The 21,372-nt window shown below is 62.8% G+C and overlaps 2 protein-coding genes and 1 long non-coding RNA gene across 4 annotated transcripts; 2 read left to right on the forward strand and 1 right to left on the reverse strand.

Annotated features, from left to right (window-relative positions):
• The first annotated feature begins 355 nt into the window (after positions 1–355).
• CBX2 (chromobox 2) lies at positions 356–9,761 on the forward strand. 2 transcript variants are annotated; one of them, XR_014304322.1, is made up of 6 exons: positions 368–530; positions 603–646; positions 1,646–1,711; positions 4,022–4,124; positions 5,479–9,214; positions 9,258–9,761. XR_014304322.1 is itself a non-coding variant. In XM_082704584.1 (5 exons), exons 1-5 carry the CDS (start codon positions 459–461, stop codon positions 6,778–6,780), a joined length of 1,587 nt encoding a protein of 528 aa, XP_082560710.1. In that variant the 5' UTR covers positions 356–458; the 3' UTR covers positions 6,781–9,761. The 2 variants fall into 2 exon arrangements, 1 of the variants encoding a protein (XP_082560710.1); XM_082704584.1 differs by having other exon boundaries at positions 356–530; positions 5,479–9,761.
• Positions 9,762–12,215: 2,454 nt separating this feature from the next.
• On the forward strand, positions 12,216–15,684 carry LOC309851512. Its single transcript, XR_014304810.1, has 2 exons — positions 12,216–12,273; positions 13,192–15,684. It is a non-coding gene; the product is annotated as an uncharacterized lncRNA (long non-coding RNA).
• On the reverse strand, positions 15,379–18,025 carry CBX8 (chromobox 8). Its single transcript, XM_082706822.1, has 5 exons — positions 17,851–18,025; positions 17,421–17,464; positions 17,175–17,240; positions 16,984–17,050; positions 15,379–16,530 (listed from the first exon to the last, which is right to left on the reverse strand). The coding sequence occupies exons 1-5, from the start codon at positions 17,917–17,919 to the stop codon at positions 15,637–15,639; spliced, it is 1,140 nt and encodes a 379-aa protein (XP_082562948.1). The 5' UTR covers positions 17,920–18,025; the 3' UTR covers positions 15,379–15,636.
• Between the last annotated feature and the right edge of the window lie 3,347 nt (positions 18,026–21,372).

Consider the following 21,372-nt stretch of genomic DNA (forward strand, 5'->3'; position numbering starts at 1 on the left):
CTCGGAGAAGGGCGGGCGCCCCGGGGAGCGGGCCGGGGGCGGGCGCGCGGCCCCCGGGTCCCAGGTCCCCCGGACGCCCATTCCTGCCCGCTAGGGATCGGCCCGCGCCCGCGACCCGGCCCGGCCCCCGCGCGCGCGGGACCCCAGCTCAGCGCGCCAGGCCGAGCCCGCCGCGAACAATGCGCGCCCCGCCCCGCGCCCGCCCCCGCGCGCCCATTGGCCGGCGCCGGAGCAGGGCGGCCCGCGGGGGCGGGCGCGGGGCGGGCGCGGCGCGGGGGCGCGGCGGCGGTGCGCGTGCGCGGGGCGGGCCCAGCGCGGGGCGGGGGCGGTGCTTTGTGTGCGGCCGGCTGGGCGCGCGGCGGCGGCGGCGGCGGCGGCGGCGGCGGCGGGGCCAGCGGCGGCGGTGCGGGGCGCGGGGAGCGGCGGGCGCCGCGGTCGGGGCGGGCGCGCGCGGCAGCATGGAGGAGCTGAGCAGCGTCGGCGAGCAGGTCTTCGCCGCCGAGTGCATCCTGAGCAAGCGGCTCCGCAAGGTGCGTGCGGCCCGGCCCGCGCCCGCCCCGCGCCCGCCCGCCCCGGCTCACGCGCCTCTTCTCTCCCCGCAGGGCAAGCTGGAGTACCTGGTCAAGTGGCGCGGCTGGTCCTCCAAGTGAGTCCCCCGCGGCGCGGCGCCCGCCTTCCCGCCCGCGCCGCCTCGGGCCCGGGGGGCGGGGGCGTCCGCGCGCTGGGCGGGAAGTTCGCGGGGTCCCCGCGGACTCGGCGGGAAGGGGGCGCGCAGCCTGCGCGGGGCCGCCCTTTGTTTACGGGCCCGCGGGGCGCGGGGCTGGGCGGCCTCCCCCGGAAGCCCCTCCGGCTGCGGCCGGGCCCCGCGCCCCGCGCCCCGGCCCGCTTCCCTCCCGCGCCGCGCGCTCCTCCCGCTCCTCCCGCGCGCATTTGTTGCCTGCGCCCCCGGCCCGCCTCAGCCCTCCCCGCGGGACGCGAACCCCCCTCCTCCCGTCCATATTTCCCCGCTGTAACCTGAGCTTCCTATTGATGGATGGAAGGGCTCCTTTCCCCTGCTTAAAGTAAGGAAGGGGACTTGGCATCCCCGGAAGGGGCTCCGTGTGCAGCCCCTCGGGCACACCCGCTCCCCCTTTCTCCCCGCACCCCACTTCTCTTTCTTCGCCCTCCCCTCCCGGTGCCCCGGCCCGCGCTCGCTTGGGCGCCGGCCACATTGTTCGTAATCTTTGGGCTGCGCTCCTGTGCCCCCCCCCCTTCCCCTCCCTGCATCCTGGAGCGGCCTTCCCTTCCCTCGCTGGATCCGGGCCAGGCTTTGGGGGCTTCCCTCCCGGCAACTTCCCATTTTATTGGGATTTGTTTTCCTCCCGGGGGAGACCGTGGAGTTTTCCTGAGGCCGAGTGCTAGTTAATTGAGGGCTGAGGTGGTGGTTTCCCTTGGAGTTTGAGGCTGAGGTGGTGGCCTTAAGGCCCCCAGTCTGCAGGAACCAACCTAGGCGTGGGTGGGATTTGGGGGGACTCTGCCACAGCACCGCGATGCCCTTGCCATCAGCAGGGATTGGAGGGCGAGGGGGCGGGCCCTTTCCAGCTGTTTCCTGAAGTGGCCTGCCAGGGCCTGGTGTGTCTTGACTCCTTGCTTTTTGCTTTTCCAGACACAACAGCTGGGAGCCAGAGGAGAATATCCTGGACCCAAGGCTGCTCCTGGCCTTCCAGAAGAAGTGAGAACGTTAACAGCACGCGTGGGAAGGGGGAGAATGTTGGGGAGACCTGTGGCCTGTCCTGTGGTGGTTCAGGGCCAAGCCCGCCTTGCAGGGGGTCCTGGGCCTGGGCTGTGGTCTGAGGGCCTCCCCCTGGGGTGGTGGTCTGTAGGGGTGGGGCCAGTTTTGAGGTCCCAGATGAACCCCTCCCCGATCTTCCGTCAGCTGGCCTGGCCGGCATCATGTCCAGAGCTCAGAAGTCACCGCGTCATTGCTGCTCTGGGTCTCTCTGCTGGCCAGTCTTGCAAAAATGAACCCTCTTGGTTCCTTCCTGAAAAGTTCTGCTTTCTCTTGTTGGCTTTTGCTGTTGAGTCATTTGCCAACGGCACTAATAAAAACCAGGATCGCAGGTTTGCCATAAAAATGGTGGCCTGGCGGCCCAGCGCTGCCTGAGGGTTCTGAGCAAGGGGAGGCCCAGAGAGGGAGCTGGAGCAGCACAGCAGAAAGTTAGTGGGTTCTCTACCGGAAACGACACATTATTTATCTTTGGGCTGCAAAACAGGTGGTACCCGGGTGGGAGGGGAGCCAGTCTCAGGGGACAGACCTACTTCGTAATCCTAGATGTCATCTCTATTTTTAGATAGGAGAGTTGGTTTAGGAGAGACCTTGAGGTGGGCAAAAGGGAGGCGAGGGGCAGGTGATGGATTGGCCAGCTGTCCTGGCGGGGGGGGGGGTCCGTGGAGCGGTGTCCCTGAGCACACTGCCAGGGGTAGGGGGGTGCCCTGTCGCTAGACACAGTTAAATGAGTCGCTCAGAAGCTTTCCCATCTGGGGTCAACCTGGCCAGCTTGTTCTCTGGTCCACTTTTTACCCCCACACTAGAGCGACATTTGGGGTCTTCTCCAAGAGGCCGTGGCACTGAGAAGCACGTAAAGCTGGGCTTTGGGCAGAGTTAGGAGGGTCGAGGCCAGCCGATGCTTTCCTCGTACCTTTGGAAAACCTTATCAGTAATCTGATTGTCTGCTGTGGGATTCGTAATTTGTAAGCCTGGGGGGGGGGGGTGAAGGGAGCCGGTCTGTTTCTCCGCAAGACCGCACCCTAACTGCTGACGGAGTGTGTGTCCTTTTCGGTTATCGCACAGCAGACCAGAACTAGGGTGAAATATCCAGGCGGTGTGAGAGTTGAAAACAAGCGTGGGGTGGTCTGGCTTACATCATGGGGAAGAGAAGTCAGGGAAGTGGGTGTCTCCCCCTGTGCACCCAGAAGGCACCCTGCCAGCCCCGGAACTAGGAGCTGGCCATCCTGTGCTTGGTGGGGTGAGGGGAGATTTATAAGGGCAGGTGTGAGGTTCACAATCTGAGGGTGCAGGTTAGTGTGTCAGCAGAAGAGACCCAGGGGAAAGCCCTGCCCTTCTGCGGCAGTTCAGGGCTGCTTTGGAGACTGGGAAGTCTGTCTGGTTGTACTAATTGGGTTCTTTAAGCGATGGTGTTCCAGGTCCCACTGAGATGACTGGTTGCCCCTTTTAATTACTGGGAAGCTTTTCCAGATCAGCATCTTCCCCGGGGTGGCCTGAAGTACAAGCTTTCTCTGGGGGTGGGGCTGGAAGCAGCTTTTTTGGCTTCGTGACCCCGAGTGCCGGGAGCTGGGAGCTGATTAAACGTGTCCTCCCAGAGGTGCGGGCTTTGAGCTCCAGCCACAGCAGGATCAGAGCCACAGCAGGATCAGACACCAGACACGTTCTAGGAGTAGAGGAGTGTTAGGAAAAGGAAACGGGTTAGGGAGCTGGGGCACCGGCTCTGGGAAGACCAGAGTGCGGGATAGGACCAGAGCCCTTGGTTCCCGGGACTGGGGCGCACAGATTGGAGAGACAGGCTGGGGCCAGTGGTCCCTGTCTGCCCATGCAGCACTCTTGTTTGGAGTGCTGGGCTTGGGCCATGTGACGACTAAGGCTCCTTCTAGCAGGCTGTATTCTAGAAGTTCCATGAAACATTCTCCCTGGGCAAAGCGTCCCGGCTTAGCACAGGGCTGTCTGAGGAGGAGTCGGAGAAACCGGAGAACTGTTCCTTTCCCAGCTTTGCTGAGATGTCTGTCACTCAGTTTTACCCAAAGGCAAACAAAACCGATAGGTAAAAAGCGAATACTGTACTGGGAAAAAGAGAGCCTGGACGTCTGCCTCGGGTGCCTGACGACTGTTTCTGCAGTGGGGCTGGGGAGAAGCTACCTTGGGCCCGGAACGTCATTTGGGGTGGTGTTTGGGGGCTTGGGGTTCCCATGTGGTGGGAGAGGGTGTGCGTACGGGGCTTCCTGCGCCCTGACTGGTGACTGTCTCAAGGGAGCATGAGAAGGAGGTGCAGAGCCGGAAGAGAGGCAAGCGGCCCCGGGGCCGGCCGAGGAAGCACACAGTGGTGTCCTGTAGCCGGCACTCCAAACTCAAGGTGAGTAGCCGCTGGCCTACTGGCCGCTTACCTCCCGCACCCCCTCTGCGCAGGGGGGTGGAGGGCTCGGGGCTGGGTTTCCGGCTGGCTCTTCCACAGCTGCTTTCAGTCTCCCTGGCTCCGAAGGGCCTCCTGCCTCCTTCCGTGCTGGTGGCTCTATGCCTCTGCCAGCAGGAGGCAGCCGCGAGCCCCTGCTCCCCTCCCCCGTGCCTGTCCCTCTGCGGGGAGGACTGGTCCCCTCAGGGCTGGTTTCTTGTTCATTTGTTGTCTCTTCCGCACTCCTTTCCCGTGGATCGCAGGGTCAGGCTTGGCTGCTGAGCACTTTCTCACAGGCACAGAAAAGACCAGGAACTACGTACACAGTAGGTGCTCATAGGTTCACCGAGTAGACACAACGAACCAGGGCAGCCACGGGGACACACGCTTGGGGTCCGGGGCTGTGCCCTCTCTTCAGTTCAGAAGCAGGATGGGGAAAAGGGTCACGGCCCCAGTCTGGGGTGTGCCTGGGATTCCTTTCTCGAGGGCATTGCCACAGGACCCTGAGCCCCACACAGTGTGGCCAAGAGCTCGGTCATGGACAAAAGCCGCCCTTCTGGGAGGCGGTGACAAGCTCAGGCTGGTCCGCACATCCCGCTCGTGTCTTCCTATCTTCCTTTCGAGTAGGACGTTGGGAGCAAGGGGGGTCCTGTGCCCTCGGGCTCTCATCAGCTGGGGTGACCAGCCAGGGACCATCGAGGCGGGGGGCCTGGCTGGGCAAGGAGGCTCTGGAACCCCGGGTTGGACTAGATCGTGCCGGGCTGAGGGCAGGAGGGAGCCAGCGTTGGCTCTGTCTCCCTAATGGGTGCCCTTGGAAGCATGGGCCTGGTGAGACACAGAAGACAACAGGCAGATTTGTCCTCCTGTGTGCCGGAATGTTCTGAAGGGGTCCGGTTTGGAAGCGGGAGGGCTGGAGCAGGATGTCCTCTTGCTTCAGATTACAAGCACGTCCACACGTGACTTTGGCTCATAAGCTCGGCACTTCCCTTTCCCTCTGCTGGGGAGCCTGCAGCCGGCCCGGCAGCCCCCTTCAAGGCCGTGGCGCCCGGGCCTTGACCACACACGCTCTGCTTCGTTCCTCTGCTCCGGTTTCACAAACCGTCCGTTCTTTGTTCCGCTCATTCTGCTTCTAACTGCATCTTGTGGAATCTCACAAGGGCTTTTCCTGTCCCTTCTGGAACAGGCTGGCGAGGCCTCGCTCCCTCCTGGCTACGTCTCTAGTGTGGCGGCCACTGGTGCGGTCTCCGCGTGGAGGTGTCTGACGGCCCTGGGGCCCGGCCTTCCAGGCAGTGACCCCGTCTGTGCTCTGTCTCTGCAGGAGCCCGACGCTCCCTCCAAGTCCAGCAGCTCCTCGTCTTCGTCCACGTCTTCCTCCACCTCCTCTGATGAAGAAGACGACAGTGATTTAGATGCCAAGAGGGGTCCCCGGGGCCGTGAGACCCACCCGGTGCCTCAGAAGAAGGCCCAGATCTTGGTGGCCAAGCCCGAGTTGAAGGATCCCATCCGGAAGAAGCGAGGCCGCAAGCCTCTGCCTCCGGAGCAGAAGGCGGCCCGAAGACCCGTGAGCCTGGCCAAGGCGCTGAAGGCCGCCCGGAAGGACCTGGGGGCGCCGGCCGGCAAGCTGCCCCCTCCACTCAGTGCCCCCGCGGCTGGCCTGGCTGCCCTGAAGGCCCACGCCAAGGAGGCCTGTGGTGGCCCCAGCGCCATGGCCACCCCGGAGAACCTGGCCAGCCTGATGAAGGGCATGGCCGGTAGCCCCAGCCGGGGTGGCATCAGCTGGCAGAGCTCCATCGTCCACTACATGAACCGAATGAGCCAGAGCCAGGCCCAGGCCGCCAGTAGACTGGCCCTCAAAGCCCAGACCGCCGGCAAGTGCGGCCTCGGGCTGGACCTCAAGGTGAGGACGCAGAAGGGAGGGCTGGGGATCGGCTCCCCAGGAGGCAAAGTCCCAAAGGCCCCCAGCAGTGGGGCCGTGGAGCAGAAAGGGGGGAGCGCTGGGGGGCCCCCCTATGTCCACAGTAGCAGCAAGGGCCCTGCAGCGTGCCTGGGCCCCCAGCCCGCACCCACCCAGGAGCTGAGCCTCCAGGTCTTGGACTTACAGAGTGTCAAGAATGGCACAGCAGGGGTGGGCATGGTCGCCCGCCACGCCACAGCCAGCAAGGGTGTCCCTGCCACCAGCCCGGCCGCGGGGAAGAGCGTCGGGGGTGGCCCCGCCGGGGGGAGTGGGGCCGCCATGCCCTCCGACGGCAGCAAGAGTGAGAAACTGCCCTCCAGGGTGACGGCTCTGCCCACGTCCGCGGGCAAGAGGGACTGTGTGCGGGGCAGCGCGGCCCCCGGCAGTCAGGAGGGCCACACAGCCCCCGGGGAAGGACGCAAGGCAGCCTTGGCGGCCGAGCTGAGCGCCGGGGAGGAGAGCAGCTCCGACTCGGACCCGGGCTCGGCCTCGCCACCCGGCGCCAAGCAGAACCCATCCGTGTCTGTCCAGACCAGCCAGGACTGGAAGCCCACCCGCAGCCTCATCGAGCACGTCTTCGTCACCGACGTCACTGCCAACCTCATCACGGTCACGGTGAAGGAGTCTCCCACCAGCGTGGGCTTCTTCAGCCTGAGACATTACTGAAGCCCCACCCAGCTCTGGCCCGCCCTTCTCTGGCCTCTGGTTTTGCTTCGATAACAGCCCTGCACCCCCGGGCCCTTTCTGGGGTCGGGGTGGCCTCCTTCCAGGGCAGGCTTGGAGGGACTTGCCCCAGCCCTGCCTGTGATTTCAGGCACGGGAGTACCTTGATGCCTTGCCCTCGTCCCTACCTCGGGGCCTTCCCACGTGCCTCAAGAAGTCTGCCTCCCGCCTCTCGGGCCGAACGTTCCTCAAGGCCGTCCCCTGTTTGCTGTTGGCACTGCCTGGCCTGTGACGACAGGGTGGGGGTCAGCTTTCCCCTGGATTTCCGGGGCGGGGGGCACAGCTGTTAGAGGAGGGATCCGCTCGGTAGCTCCTGCCCAGTGGTGGGGAAGCGACATGGACTGGGGTCGGGGCAAGGCCTCCGGGGACTGCTCCAGGGCTCAGCTACGCTCAAGATGGGCCAGGGGGCAGGTAAGGGACATCACCCGTCAGGATCCCTGCGGAACGGTGCCTGACTGCCAAGGACCAGGGGCCTTGTCCTTGTCCCTGCCCCGTGCCAACAGCTCAATGCTGCAGCCTAAATGTGGAACAGGTGTGGGCTGCATCCCTTGGTGACCTGTAATTCTGGTTCAGAATAACAACTGCAGTGCCCTACTGCTGGCCGGAGGTCAGCACGAACCAGGAGCAGGCTGGTCCCAGAGCTGTTTCACTAGAACCTCCTGTTTGCGGGCAGCCGGAGCAGATGGGCGTCACTTTGGCTGCCCTCCCTTCTGCTGTTCTGTGCGAGGACAGCCGTGGCCCCACACGCTGCCTCCAAGGAGCCGTGGAAGGAGGGAGTGTGGGTAGTTGCTGGAGTTAGACGCACCCTCCACGGCCTGCTGGCTTCGGGCTTGGGTCAGGTGTCTGGCAGCGGCCCCTCTGCCGCAGTGGGCGGGCACCTCCTTCCCTGACAATCCCTCCCACCTTTGGGGATTCCACATGCTCCTTCCCCACTGTGAAGCTGTGTCCCCGGACCATTTGGAAGCGGTGCACGACCTGAGCATCTCCCCTACCCCCGGCAGAGGGCCCCTGGAGAGGCTGGATCTGCCAGCCTGACTGCCTGCGCCCAGATGGGCCGAGTCTGGGACAAGCCTGGTGCGGCTTGTGGCAGAAAGGTGGCTCAAGGAGTAGGGTCACCGGGTCTCTGGGATGCCAAGAGAAAGTGGAGGTGCGGGGTCCTCAGCCGGCAGGTGCGAGCATTCCCTCTGTCCTGTTGCCTTGATCACAGGGGACCCCGGGCTCATGTGGTGGGCTCAGCTTTCTAAGGGGCGGCCCTGACAGACCTCCAGCTCCCTTGTCCCTCCCTGTCTGCGCCAAATAGAAGAGACGGCTTGTGCTGTGAGTCAGTCTCAACAGTGTGCCTTTGGGGACAGGCCCGTGTCCGGGACCTTGCCAAGGGGTGTCTATGTGCAGCTTCTGGTCTCCTGCGCGGTAGCCATGCTGGGCCATGGGGGGAGCAGTGCCCGTCTCGGCAGATCGGAGGGCTGAGCTCCCCAGATGGCAGCTGGAACCAGAGAGCGGGCAGGAGAGAGGAGACTTGCTCCCTGTGCAGTCTGGAAGAGAGGGATCCCGGCGTTCTGGGCCACTGACACCCGTTTCCCCTCTGGTTCCTGGACACCCCAATGCTCCCTGGCTGTAAATAGAGGGGCTCCTCCAGGCTGCCTCCCCCTGGAGGCCTCCAGGTTTTGCAATTCCCTTTCTGCCAGGCACCATGCTGCCTTAGAGCCCCCAGAGCCAGGCCACCAGCTGCCCTCCAAGCCCTTGGGGCCACCCTGGGTTTCCGTGGGCCACTGGGTATACGCTTGTCGGAGCGGACCTGACGTTCTCGGCAGCCAGGTCTCCAAACCCCGACGTGGTGCCTTTCTGTTTACCAGCTACTTCAATCCCAAAGTTGACTTGGCCACACCTCACTCCCAGCCACTTTGCCTTCTTGCTGTGTTGTGTGGGCTTTCGGTTTCTTACTGTTTTGTTTTTTTCTGGTGCTTGTGACTCCGTGTGGTTCATGTTTAAAAGGGTGTATGCGTGTGTGCCTGTGTGTGTGTGTCCGTGCACACACGTGTTGGTGTGACCGCTTGGGCTGGAGAGTTGATTGTCATGTTTACCAATAAGAGTAGTGCTTTTTTTATTTGCTGCTATGTGCGCGTGTGTGTCCGTGCCTCCGTGATCGGAGAGTCATGGACCGTGCGGGGTTCCCTACACGGGCTGCCTCGCGGTGTAGCCTGACTGGGTGTTTTAATCCTGTCGTGTCTTTGTTTGCGTGTCTGTCATGGCTAGGAAGAAGTGGCCGGTCTGTCCTCTTCTTAAGAGGGTTTGACATATTTTTATATATATTTTTTTGGTACCAAAAAGAGTGTGCCTTGTTCTGGGTTACACTCAAAATTCTGACCTGACCAAGAGGGCTCTGGGCCTAGAGGTTTCATTAAGGGGAAACGGGGGCCCAGAGCTTTGGACCAGTGCCAATTGCTGGCTTGATTTGTGTTTTTTAATTTAAAAAAAAAAAAATCATTCATGTGTGCCACTTCTAATTGCTTTAAACTATGGCTGTTGTTTGCTTTTTTAAAAGAGAGAGAACAAAAGTGAGTATGTGATTGCCCCGGGAAGCTTAAGATCTTTGTTGAAGCAGGACAGCAGCCCAGCCCCCTTATTCAATCAGGACCTACCAGTTAGAGAAAATGCTTCCCCCAGGAAGCCAGTGGTGGTTTGAGGGGAGGGGGTGGGAGGAGGGGCGAGGTAGTGCCTAGATGACCAGATTTTTGCTCAAGTACATTTAAAGATTCTGTTGCTTTTCTAGTATTTTTGGAAAACTAACACTAGGCCTAGGTTGCAGGTTTGTTTTCTGGTTTCTGATGTTAATTTATTTTGCAGGGGAAAGACATTAGCAAGTGGTGTCAGGGTTTGTCTTACTTTCTGTTAACTTTTAGTATATCAATAAATTTTTTTTTTAACTTTGTCAGCCTGGTTTATATCGTGCGTGATGCCTGGAAACAGTAGTCTCTCTTCACTTGCCCTTTCTCAAGGCAAAACACTCTGGATGTGGACTGAACCGAGGGACCAAAACATCTAAGGCTTCGGGAAAGGGTTAGCCCCTTTCCTGGACCGGGGAAAAGGGTGTTTTTCTCTAGGCGAAGGGGTCGGGTTGGTTACGACTGTGACCCCTACACCAGCAGTTCACAAAGGGCAATTTGGCCACGACTGGACGTGATTCTGGTGGTCACACCTTGGGGGCAGGGGGGAGTGTCCCTGCCCCCGACATCTAGTGGACAGAGGTCAGGGACGCTGCCCGACATCATAAACTCACTTTGAGACCTTTTCCAGAAAGTGATACTTCAAGTTAACCCCAAAGACACTGTGCTGGAAAGTTCCGTGACCCCTTGAGTCCCCTCTTTAAAAGGACACAGCTCAAAAACCCCAGGAGATTTGCTCCAGAGGTTTGGAGTCACGGGTGCCACTGTAGTCCTAACTCTGCTCGTAAGAAGGAGAAGGTTTGCCTATTCTAGAACCTTCCCTGGGCCTTCAAGGTTTGCATCACCCTCGGCCTGAATTTGTTCATAAATTTCAGCCTGCAGGGAGACACGATCTCCCTTTGAAGTGACAGAAGTTGGACCTGGATGTTGGCCTTCGTTGGCAGGCTAGTTGGGGCGAAGGCCTGAATGTTTTCCCTCCCCAGGAGGTTTTCACTACAAACAGAAATGCGACCCACTCTCCAGAAAAGGCCCGGGGACTGGAAGTGCAGCTCCTGGGGGACAAGGCCACAGGCCTGCTGTCTTTGTTGGCCCTGCAGAGAGGCTGGGGCCGTTTTGTTTTGGAGGAAGAAGGTGGGCAGAGATGACGCCTGCCTTGCTGGCTTCTGGCTTTTGAGAGCCGCAGAAGGGGGGGCGGGGATAGCCGGGAAGGAGTGGGCACCCCGCTGTCCCCGGTGGCCAGCCGGGCTTTCCGTGGGAGCCCCTGTCTCCAGAGCCTCCGCCAGACGGGTGCGGGGCCCTGACCCACACCGGCCTTTGTTCGTTTCTGCGCGGCTGATCTGATGGCTAATCCACCGCCTTCCCAGAAGAATGGGCTGGGCTGCCAAGGGGCCCGACCCGGCCCGCGGCCTCCCCCGTCCTCAGCCCCGCGCCGCGGGGTCCAGCCCAGGGCGCCCGGCAGTACAGCTCAGCAAGGCTTAGAGGATCCCGGCGGCTGAACACCCCCTTCCTGCCCGCGAGGGAGGGCGCAGAGGGCGCGCCCACCGTGGCCCACCGCGGCGTGCTCTGCCACAGCTTTCCCTGCTCCTCTGGAGGCCCAGAAAGGCACCGGCCCGAGCGCTCCGCTAATCAAAACCCCGGAGGGGGCGGCGCCGGCAGAGGGACAGAGACCGTCGCCTCCAGAGGGCGCGCGCGGCCCGCGGACTTGGAGCCTCCGGCTCTTGGGACGCGCAGAGGACCTTCCGCACCTCGGGCTCCCAGCTGCCCCGGGGAGCCGAAGTGCGCGACCCCCTCCCCGACTGCTCCCAGGCGCCCCCCGAAAGCCTCCATCTTCGAAGTCTGCGGAAGAAAGCCCCGGCCCCAGTGTCCAGGCCCCCAAGGCTGGACGCCGCGGAGCGCCGCCGAACACCGAACGGCTCGCATCTCGGACTGCGGCTGGATCGAGGCCCCTCTGGGTCAGGAGGGCTTTTTGGCGAGAGCAGGAAGTCAGAGCAGGAGCCTCCAAGGCGCTGGTTGCCGGCCTTCTCGCCGTCGGGCCTCTGGCGGGCGGCACAGAGCCTCGACTGGGATCGGTGCATTGTAAGTATCAAAGGGACAGAAAAATGGATTCGATCCGCCGCGCTCCACGGAGCCATAAAGATTCCAGTTCAGCCAGCGGCAGCCACAGCCGCCGACCCTGCCCTAGGGAGCAGGGGAGCCGACCCAGGGCGGAGGCGGCCCCGCGGGCAGAGTTCTCCGCACCTGGTCTCCTGGAGAGCCTGTCCCGGGAACGGGTACAGCGCAAGGAGCTCCTGGTCAAAGCCGAGGTGGATGGTGACCAGCCAGCCGGGGAAAGGGGACAGAGTGGGCACCTTCCCATCTGCCTAAACACCAGTCCCCTCCGCTGCCCAAACACCCAGGAGAGGTCGCTTGAGGGAGTCCCGACCGAGCAGCTGGGCCGCCGCTCAGGGGCTGGCCGCCCGTGGAGCCCCTCGCCAAGCCACCCCACTCCATCCCCGCCCCAGACTCTGCCCCCCGCGGCCGCAGGCCCTTCAAGTCCGAAGGGCACTCAACGCCCCATGACCCGCTGCCCCGAGCCCCGGCGCCAGTCGCTGCTCCCTCCCCGATCCTCCCACTCAGCTCTCAGAACTGGGGAAAGAGGCGTGGAAAGCATCGCCAAGGGCGGGGTCCCCAACCGGTTGGCCAAAGACTGGAGATGCGCGGGCGAACGCGTCGCAACGCCCCTCCCTTCGCGCTCTGCGGGTGCGCCCAGGTCTGCGCTTCTCTTCGCCACAAGGTGCGGGGGGTGGGGTGCCTACTGGGGTGGGACTGGGAAATGCCACGGCCGCCTTGGGGTCCGGAAGGTGGCTCTCCCAAGCCGCCCCACGTTAGCGCCCTGCAAAGTCTTCCGCCCGGAAGAGCCAAGAACCCTCATCCCCACCCTGACCTCTGGTCTCCCGCGACCGCGCCTCTCCCGGCGTTGGGGCTTCTACACCCCAAGAAGACCCGGGACGGAGAGGCTGGCGGGGGGCGGGGGCGCGGGGCTGCGCCGCGGCAGCGCCAGGTTCACTAATCACATCAGCGTGCTCTGCGCCGGCTCCCAGCAGCCAGTTGCCTAGCAATACCCGCGAATTCAATTCCTCAATCAATAGGCGCGAGGCGCTGCATTTCGGGGAGCGCTGGCGAGGCTGGGTGGGTCTGGGGGACGGGTCCCACGACAGCACCGGGAAGCAGCCACGGAACCGCCAGCCTCGCGTCTGCGGGGCGCCGGGCCTGGGGGACCAGCGCCGTCGGGTCTAGGGGTGGGGAGCGCGGCGTGGGGGGGAACCCCGCCAGAAGAGAGGGGACCCAAATGTCGTGCCCATCTTCCTGATGTCCCCGAGTTCTGCCTGGGTCCCGGAGAAGTGCATCCCGTAGGTGAGGAAAACCACGACCTCCCCCGGGAGGCTAAGGAGAGACATACCCCACTCCCACCGGAACCCACCTCTCCCCCCTCCCCCAGCGGGGAAGTTTCCCCGAGTTGGGGACGCGCCTTTGCTGGGGGAATCCTCTGGGGCCGATGGGGGTGTGAGTGGGGGGTGGTGGGATGGGTAATGAGACTGGAAAAAAGGGTCCTCTCTCCCGGGACCAGTGTTCCTATTGGTGGGGGCGGAGAAGGGGAAGGAATAAAACTGAGACATGTCTCTATTTACAAAGTATATATTTAAACACGTAGAAAGCGGTATTGGATACAGACATTCACGACCGCAGAAGATAGGTACCGAAGCTTCGCTCTTGAGCTGAGGCGGGGATCGATTGGAGATTTGTACAAATCCTAGAATTAAATAAACTCCACACGCGCACATCCGGCGCGGTTGCAGACTCCCAGCCACGAGGCCCTGGCCCCTGCCCACCCCCACCCCCAGGTCAGCGTCGCAAGAGCGAGCGGAGAAGACACACACACGCACGGCCACGGACAGACGGCGGACAGAGGGGCGGCGGGGGCAGAACCAGGCTGGCCTCGGAACGTCACGTCGGAAGGAAGGGGCAGAGTCAGCCCCGAGGGAGGGAGAGGGAGCCACGAGAGGATGGGAGAAAGGAAGGCGGCAGCCAGGTGGACACGTGTCCCTGAGTCACCGTCCACTGGGTGACAGACACGTCCCTTCGATGAAGCTTCATCTGAAAACAGCGTCCACATTTTAGTAGATACACTTAGTCAACGGCGCTTCTTTATACAAAGTCTAAAATACCAGCTTTACAAATGTGAGCGGATAAAAATCCCCTTTCTGGGGGCTTCTCTTTATAGGCGCAATTTGATATTCAAAAACAAATAAAATCACGTAGTACACCGTCTTCCTCTTTTTTGCCCCTCTCTCTAAAGGCAGGCAAGTCTGGAGGAGAGAGGGAGGCGGGGAGGTGGGGAGTGCGGAGGAGGACGAGGCTCCAGCTCCCACCCTGCACCGCATCCAGAAGCTCCCCCAGCCCCGGCCCCCCCCCCCCGCCTGGCTCGCCCCGAGTCGTGCCCCCGCCCGCGCGCGGGGGCCCCCACGCCCTCCCTAGACGAGCAGCGGCCAGTCGGATCTTCCTAGCCCTTTAAGGGCGGGGGAGGCCGGGGGTCAGGGATCAGTCCTCGAAGAGAAGAAGGGGTCGGGGGGAGGGGAACAGATTTGTGCTTTCGAGTCCAAAGAGGGGCGCGCGTTCTGCGTCCCTGGAGCGCACGGGGGCGCCCGGGCCCCGCCGCCGCGCACGGCCTCCCCCGCCGCGGCCGTGTCTTTTCAACTCCCGCTCCTCCCGCCCCCTTTGGCGGAGTTTGAATGTCGAGTTCAAATAGAGAACACTCCGCGAATCGAAAAGGCCTATAAATTATAGCTTTTGCTTTTAAGAAGGGGGGCAGGGAGGGAAAAGCAAAAGTTCTGATGCGCGTTCTTGGATGAAAACCTCGCCTCGCCCCTCCTTCCCCTCGCCCGCAGGAGCCGCCGGGGATGCGGGTCCTGCCGGGCCCCGAGCCCCGAGCCCCCGCCGCACTCCCCGCCAGGTCTGGGCGCGGAGCCCCCGCTCCCGGCCGCGCCCGCCGCCGCGCCTCCCTCCGTGGTCCCGCAGGGTGGGCCTGCCTGGCCGTGCGTCCGTGCGAGCGCCGGCGGCCCGCCCTCCCCGAGCGAGGCAGGCCAGTCCAACTCTTCCCCGGAGGCGGGGGCCACCGTCTCTTCTGCAGGCGAGGCTAGAGGACGCGGAAAGGAGAGTGTCCACCCCCAAACACTTTTCCTGGAAAACAACGACTGTCTCGAACTCTGGGCACGGACATGCAATCCTCCCGGTCTATCCTGGCATTTCGGGAATGTAAACAGATTCGCTGGATTTCTTTTCTTTCTGTGGAGTAAGGAAAGGAATCGAGGGAACCGGGAGACTGTCCACATGACATACACACGATCTGATCGGCGTGCGTCACACACACGTCAGCTCCCGTAAAGTGCATTTCCTGATGTGGTCCTGGGGGGATCTGCTGGTCCCCGCCCACCTGCAACTTTTACCTTCAACATCACACACAAAAGTTATCCAAGTGACTATCCCACCCCCCCAACAGACTTCTCAATCTTTAAAAAAAAAAAAAATGCAAAACACACTGACCCCACCCCCTTTTTTTCTGATTGGGGAGCCCATCTTTTGTTGGCCTGGTGGGCCAATGGGAGGAGAGAGAAAACCCGGGTCCTGCTCGGTTCCAGGGGTCTGCCAAGGGGCTGTGGGAAAAGGGAGGAGGGGCGAGGTGGGTAGGCTGAGTCCCTCCGGACACCATCAGAGGTCCAGTACCCAGGTGCCCAGCCTCCCTAGTGCCCTGGGTGGCCGAGGGGCGGCGACTCAGCCCATCTGCCCCAGCTAAACCACACTAAGTCTCTCTTTCTCTCTCTCCTTGTTTAAATAAAACAACTTCAAGAGTTGAAATATATATATTTAGATATTTTTTCTTAAATAACATATTTACATCTAATAGAAAATATAACTCTAGAGATAATCTTTCCAACCAAAACTGAAGGGAGGGAGGAGGAACGGAAAAGGCGGGGCGTGTGAAGTTAGGGACGGGACCAGCCAGAAGGCGCCTCCCACCCAGAAACAAAAAGCGTTATGCCAAGTTTGCGCTCCCACTCTCTCTCCTGCTCTCTTGTCCTGGGATCACCCACCCAGCAATTCATCTTTTCTCTTTAAAAAAGCCTTGGTCCGTGTTACTTTCCTTAATGGTGACGGTCAAAAAGTTTGAGGTCACGTCGGTGACCACCACCTTCTCCAGGTTGGTCAGAGAGGGACTCCAGGACTCCTCCTCTGGGTCCCCCAGGATTCTGGCCACTGGGATCCTGGCGATGAGGGAGGGCCTTCCCCCCTGGGCCCCCATGTCCCGATACAAGCCCCCCACAGAGCCGGGGGTGCCTGAGCCATGCCGGACCCTGGGGCCACCTGCGTCCATGGTGCCCTGGCCTCTGGCCTCCAGGAAGGTGGCCCTGTGCTTTATGACCCTGGCCGGAAAGGTGTCCACAGCCAGCTTGCCCGTGGCCTCCGCCGGGCTGGGGTTGGCCACACCGCACTGGGCCAGGTCCGAGTCCTGCCTCCGGGCCAGCTGGATCACGCTGTGGCCAGCTGGGAACTTTCCTGCCCCAGAAGGGGCCTCGTCCAGCTTCCTGCCCTTGAGGTAATCTCCGAGGCCATCACTGGCTTCTCCCAAGGGCCTCTGCGAGGGGTCCAGGAGCTCCTTCCGGGGCTTGGGGCCTCGCTTCTTGGAGCTGTCTCCCGGTGAGCTGGGTTTGTCTTCCGTGCGGCTGGCACCCCGCTCGCGCTCGCGCTCCCTCTCTCGTTCCCGCTCCCGCTCACGCTCCCGCTCTCGGTCCCGGTCCCGAGGGGGCTCCACTCGGCAGGTGCTGCTAGGGCTGCTGCTGCTTCCTGGTGGGGACAGACCCATGTTCCGAAGGCCCTCACGAGCTCGAGAAGTAGAGGCCAGGTCCTGGGGGGCGCGTCCAGGGTAGGGGATCCGGATGCCTCGGGCCGAGTCACTCCGGAACTCGTAGGTTTTGGCCTTTGCCTTGGCTTGGGCCTGCAGGAGAGAAGGCATGTCAAAAGCAGAGCAGAGCCCCCTGCCTACTTCCCCCCAGGACCCCTCTTCCAGTGGGGGCCTCCCTGCCTCACCCTCTGATGCCTCAGAATTTCTATATGGGTGGGGGTGGGGTTTAGGGGCTGCAGTCTGGGGGTCGCACTGGAGAATTCATCTGGAAGCAGCCATTTGCACCAAACACACTTCTTGCTGGTACTGGATTATATGTCAATTGGGGATGGCCGTGGGCACAGTCCTAGCATGGCTAAGCCCCTTTCCCCAAGACACTCCTTGGTGCCACCACTAACCAGGTGACAGCCTGTCTGGGGACTCCTTCTTACATTATAAATAAGCAACATGATGGGACACCCCAAAGGTCCATAAGCCCTCAGAGCCCCCTTCCCAAAAAACTCACACTACAACATTGCTGCCCACCACTGGGCACTGCCATCTTACCTTGAGGAGGAAGGTTTTGGGTTTGGGTCCTCGCTTTTTGGGGCCATAGAGCTCCATCTCCCGTTCCCTAGAGACAGAAAGGAAAGAGAAGGGGGGGGGGTGCGTGTGTGAGTAAAGAATCTAGTGGGACTCCAGTCCAGGCTGGACCCGTGTCCCTAAGTTGAGGGTCTGAGCCTTGAAAGGGCCTGTACCTTTCCTCAAAGGCTGCGAGCAGGCGGGCATCCAGGATGTTTTCCTCGGGCTCCCATGTGCTGTACCTGGAGGGAATCAGGAAGAAGTGGGCGTCAGTCCCGGGAGCAGGGAAAGCGCGGCGGGTGTGTGTGTGTGTCTCTAACTTTTCTTGCATTGTGCTGTATTTCCACGTAAAGGGGAAAAGAGGAAGAAAGAAACCTCCCGAACAACAGTCTGGGGCTGAGAATTGCATATAACCTACTTACTTCTGCGACCAGCCCTTCCATTTCACGAGGTACTCCATGCGTCCCTGCGGATGCAAAGGGGAAAATGCGTGTGTGCAAGGGGAGAAATGCATGGCGAGGACACAAGAAATACATGCAAAAAATGCATGCACCAAATGAATGCACGAAATCCCACCGCGAAAGGCACGCGCTCGCCGCATCACCCCTGCACGAAACGCTGCACAAAGTGCATGCACCGGCATCCATCCCCCCACCCCGCCCCCCACCCATGCAATCTGTGCATCGCTGCAAGTCTAAGGAAAGCGCCTGGGCTCAGAGCCGCCGCCGCCGCCACGGCCGCGGCCGCTGCTGGGACCTGGGGGAAGGGAAGCTGGGCTGCAGCAGGGGGAGGGAACCCGGGCCGGGAAGGGAGGGCTCGGCCAGCCTCGGTCCGAGGCCCGGAGGTACCTACTTTCCGTATGCGCCGCTTCAGGAGGGCTTCGGCCGCGAACACCCGCTCCCCCACCGCTGAAAGCTCCATGTTGACTCGCCGCTTCCCCCCTTGGCCGCTTCCAGGAGCAGAAAAGCAGCAGCCAGCGCACGACAGACCATAATACTCTCCCGCTGACGTCAGTTCTCCTCCCCCTCCCGCGCGCCCGCTCCCTCCCCGCCCCCCTCCCGCGCGCCCGCTCCGCTCCCCCCTCCCCTCCCGCCCCGCGCTTCCTCCGGCCCCACGTGTTGCTAACGACGTTGCTAAAGCCGAGCGGCTGGGGCCTGAGCCCCTGCGCGCTGATTGGCCGAGCTCCGGGCCACGCCCCTCTCCCTTTCTCCCCCGCGTTGCTACGTGACCCGCGTTCCAATCGCCAGGGGGCGGAGTCCGAGGCTACTCCAGAGACAGAGCGCGAGGGGGTGGGGGCCGCCGCCGGAAGTGACATAGCGGGGAGGGCGGGCCCGGCCGCTGTCAGTCTGCGGGGCTGGCGAGGGGGCCGTCCACCCTCTGTCCTCGCCGGGGCCCCCTCCCTCGCCACCAAGTTGTCCCTCCGGTGCTCGGCGTCCCCCAGGGCTCTCGCTGGGACCCCCGCGGTGGTGTCAGCCAGGCCCCGCCCCCTCGGCAGACCCTGGCCGCCCCACACCCACCGCCCGGACTCGGCACTCCCCTCCCCCCAGCCGCCGCCCGCACCGCACAATGCACAATGCACAGGTGCTGGGGTGCCGCGGGTCGCGCGGGTACCCCGCAAGCCGGCCTCTCGCCCCGGACCCGCTCGGCTCCCGGCCCCCTCCCCCTTCCGCACACCCGACCCTCGGTCTCCATGACAACGGCCTCCCCCGCCGCCGCCAGCCCCATCCCGCTAACAAATCAATGTGCCTGTGTCTCTGTCTCCTGTCGCGCGGCCCTGCCCTCGGCCACCCTCGGGCCCTGCGAGTCGAGCTGGGCTCGAGCGCTCGCTCCCAGCTCGGAAGCCGAAGGCAGACCTAGTGGGCACCCGCGGTCCCCGCCCGAGCCTGCCCGCGCCCCAGGACCCCGCGGGCGACGTCGCGCGTCCTCCCCCAGACCCCGGACCCGTCCCCGACGCCGGCAGCCACCTGCCCCTGCCGCCAGTCCGTGCTGCTCGTCCCCGCCAGGCCCCGGCCCCCGCGTCGCCAGCGCCAACCCCTTGGCAGGGGTCTGGGTGCGCTGGGCGACCACCAAGGCAGAGCCTGAAGCCCGGCTGGGGTTGGGACCAGGGGCTGTGGGGGCGTCCGGCTCCCTGCGGACCCGAGCGACCTGCGGGGCCTGCGCCGTGCACTTCCTGTCCAGGGCTCTTCGATGTGTGCTCCTCTGTTCACTCGGCCAGAAGAGGCCAGGAGACCCCGGGCGGGAAGTGGCGGGGGCGTCCCAGGGTCCCGCGCTGCTTGAGGGACAGGGGCTCTCGGGCGAAGATGGCAGGTCCAGGAACAGGAGCGAGGGCCGGGCCACGGATGCCTGCGCGCACACACGCGCGCGCAGACCCTTTGGCTCAGCTCGCGGGGAGCCGTGGCTGGAGCAGCGGCGCGGACAGCCCCCGTCCCGGCCCAGCTCTCCGGACCCTTTTCTCCTACCGCCCAAGCTGCAAGTCACGGCGCCCACTCCTTGGGACCCACGATTTAGTTAAAACATCCCTAATAAACTTGACTGGAAGCGATTTCCCTTGGCGAGGGGCAGAGTGGGAGAATGGGGAGGGGGAAGAGAGCGAGCGAGCGAGCGAGCGAGCGAGGGCGAGCCAGGGAGTCTGACTCGACAGGGCAGGGAGCCCGGAGCGGGAACCGGGCCTCGGGTCCAAAGCTAGGTGCGCGGCGGGCGGCGGGTAGCGGCGCGGTCCGGGGCGCGCGGGACCGGCGCGGCTCCGAGCCCACCTCCCCTCCCACTCCCGGCCCCCGGCCCTGGACCCGCGGAGTCCCAGGCTTTGGCCTTGCTCCCAGACTTGACAAGGTGGGCGCCGGGTGAAGAGCCCCATCTCCGGCCGTTCTGTCTTAACGAACGGCGCGTTGGCGACCGCCACATCGCCCCGCCGACCGGCGCGGGTCGCCTGCGAGAGGCCGCCGACGGCCGCGTCCTTCATCATAAAAAGTCATTCCCGGTAACAAATAGTTTCGTTGGCCCGTGCCAGCGATACAGCTGTTTCTGTTTAAGCTTAAATACTTTCCAACAGTTTGGGCAGTAAAAATAAAGTCGGCCTCAGCCGCCTGTAAGTGTCTGGTTTCCCCGCCCAGAGAAAGCCCACCCTCCGCCCTGGGCTCGGGTCGCCCTGCACGCCCCTCCTGCCCCCTCCTGGCACCCGCGGGCCGCCGTGGGCGACGCTGCCGGACCGCCCCAGTCCCGCACCGGCCCGCCGGAGGAGGGTCGAGGGCCACCTTGGAGGCCGGAGGGAGGGAGCCTACGCGGAGCAGCGGGAGGACCAGACCCGCTTCGCCGCCCCCCGCCCCCCGCCCCTCGCAGGCGGCCCGCGCCCGCACTGAGTGGCGGTTTCCCTTCAGATAGGGTTTCTGAAGCCCCGTCCCCGGGAGTTGTGTTTGCGTTGGGTGCCTCCACAGACCCGGGGTTTGCACGAGGCGTGCAGAGGTCGATGGTTTCAGTTTCACGTTCCTCCTGCCTCCCAGGGTTTCTCTTCTTTCCTGCTTTTTCTCCTTCCTTCCTTCCTTCCTTCCTTCCTTCCTTCCTTCCTTCCTTCCTCCCTTCTCTGCTTTCTCCTTCCTTCTCTCTCCTTTCCTCCCCGCCTCTCTCTCTTTTTCTCTTTTCCTTCTTTGCCTCCATGCCTCTGGAGCTTGCGGTGGGGAAATGCAAACCCTGGTGTGGCCATGCACGGCCCCTGCCCCGGAGGGGCACTGAGAAATGTTCCCCTGGCTTTCTTGCTGCACCTTTCTGCCTGGCGATGACAACTCTTGTTCTGAACAAAATGATCGCTTCTGGGGTGTCTCAGTTCGCAAACATCGGGAAGTGTTCCTGCAGAGCCCACAGCAGAGATGGAACTCAGTCCAGAAGGGAACCGGAGATACAGAATAATCCGAGGGCAGACTGAGTCCCATTCTTTTCAGCAGCAGATGCAGTCTTGCCTGCTGACCAAAGCAAACCCCCAAGGTGGGGTGTTACCCCAGCTTGGCACCGGCCACCAGCTGTCCCAGATGGAGCAGGGTTACAGAAAGTGGGAAAACGGGTCACTGCAGGACCTCAAGTCTGGGAAGGTTTTGAAATGGACAGGTTGCCGTGCTTGTAGTGAGGCAGGACCCAGAGCTGGGGCCTCCCTGGTGGGCACGAGGGTGCCTATATGTGCCAAGAGAGGGCACTAGCCATGGGGGTGGTGGAGGCATCATTGCGGCAGAGGAGGCGAGGTCTGCTGGTGCCACAGTCTGAGAAACCAGGACATGGGATCCGCTCCCCACTTTCTTACTGAATGTCCCTTCCTGAATCATTCAACTTTCGCCACCTCCCTTTCCTTTCCTCCACACAACTACTTTTCTCTTTCTGTTAGATAATTGC

This window comes from Mustela nivalis (genome assembly GCF_964662115.1).
Source record: "Mustela nivalis genome assembly, chromosome: 17".
Lineage (NCBI taxonomy): Eukaryota > Metazoa > Chordata > Mammalia > Carnivora > Mustelidae > Mustela > Mustela nivalis.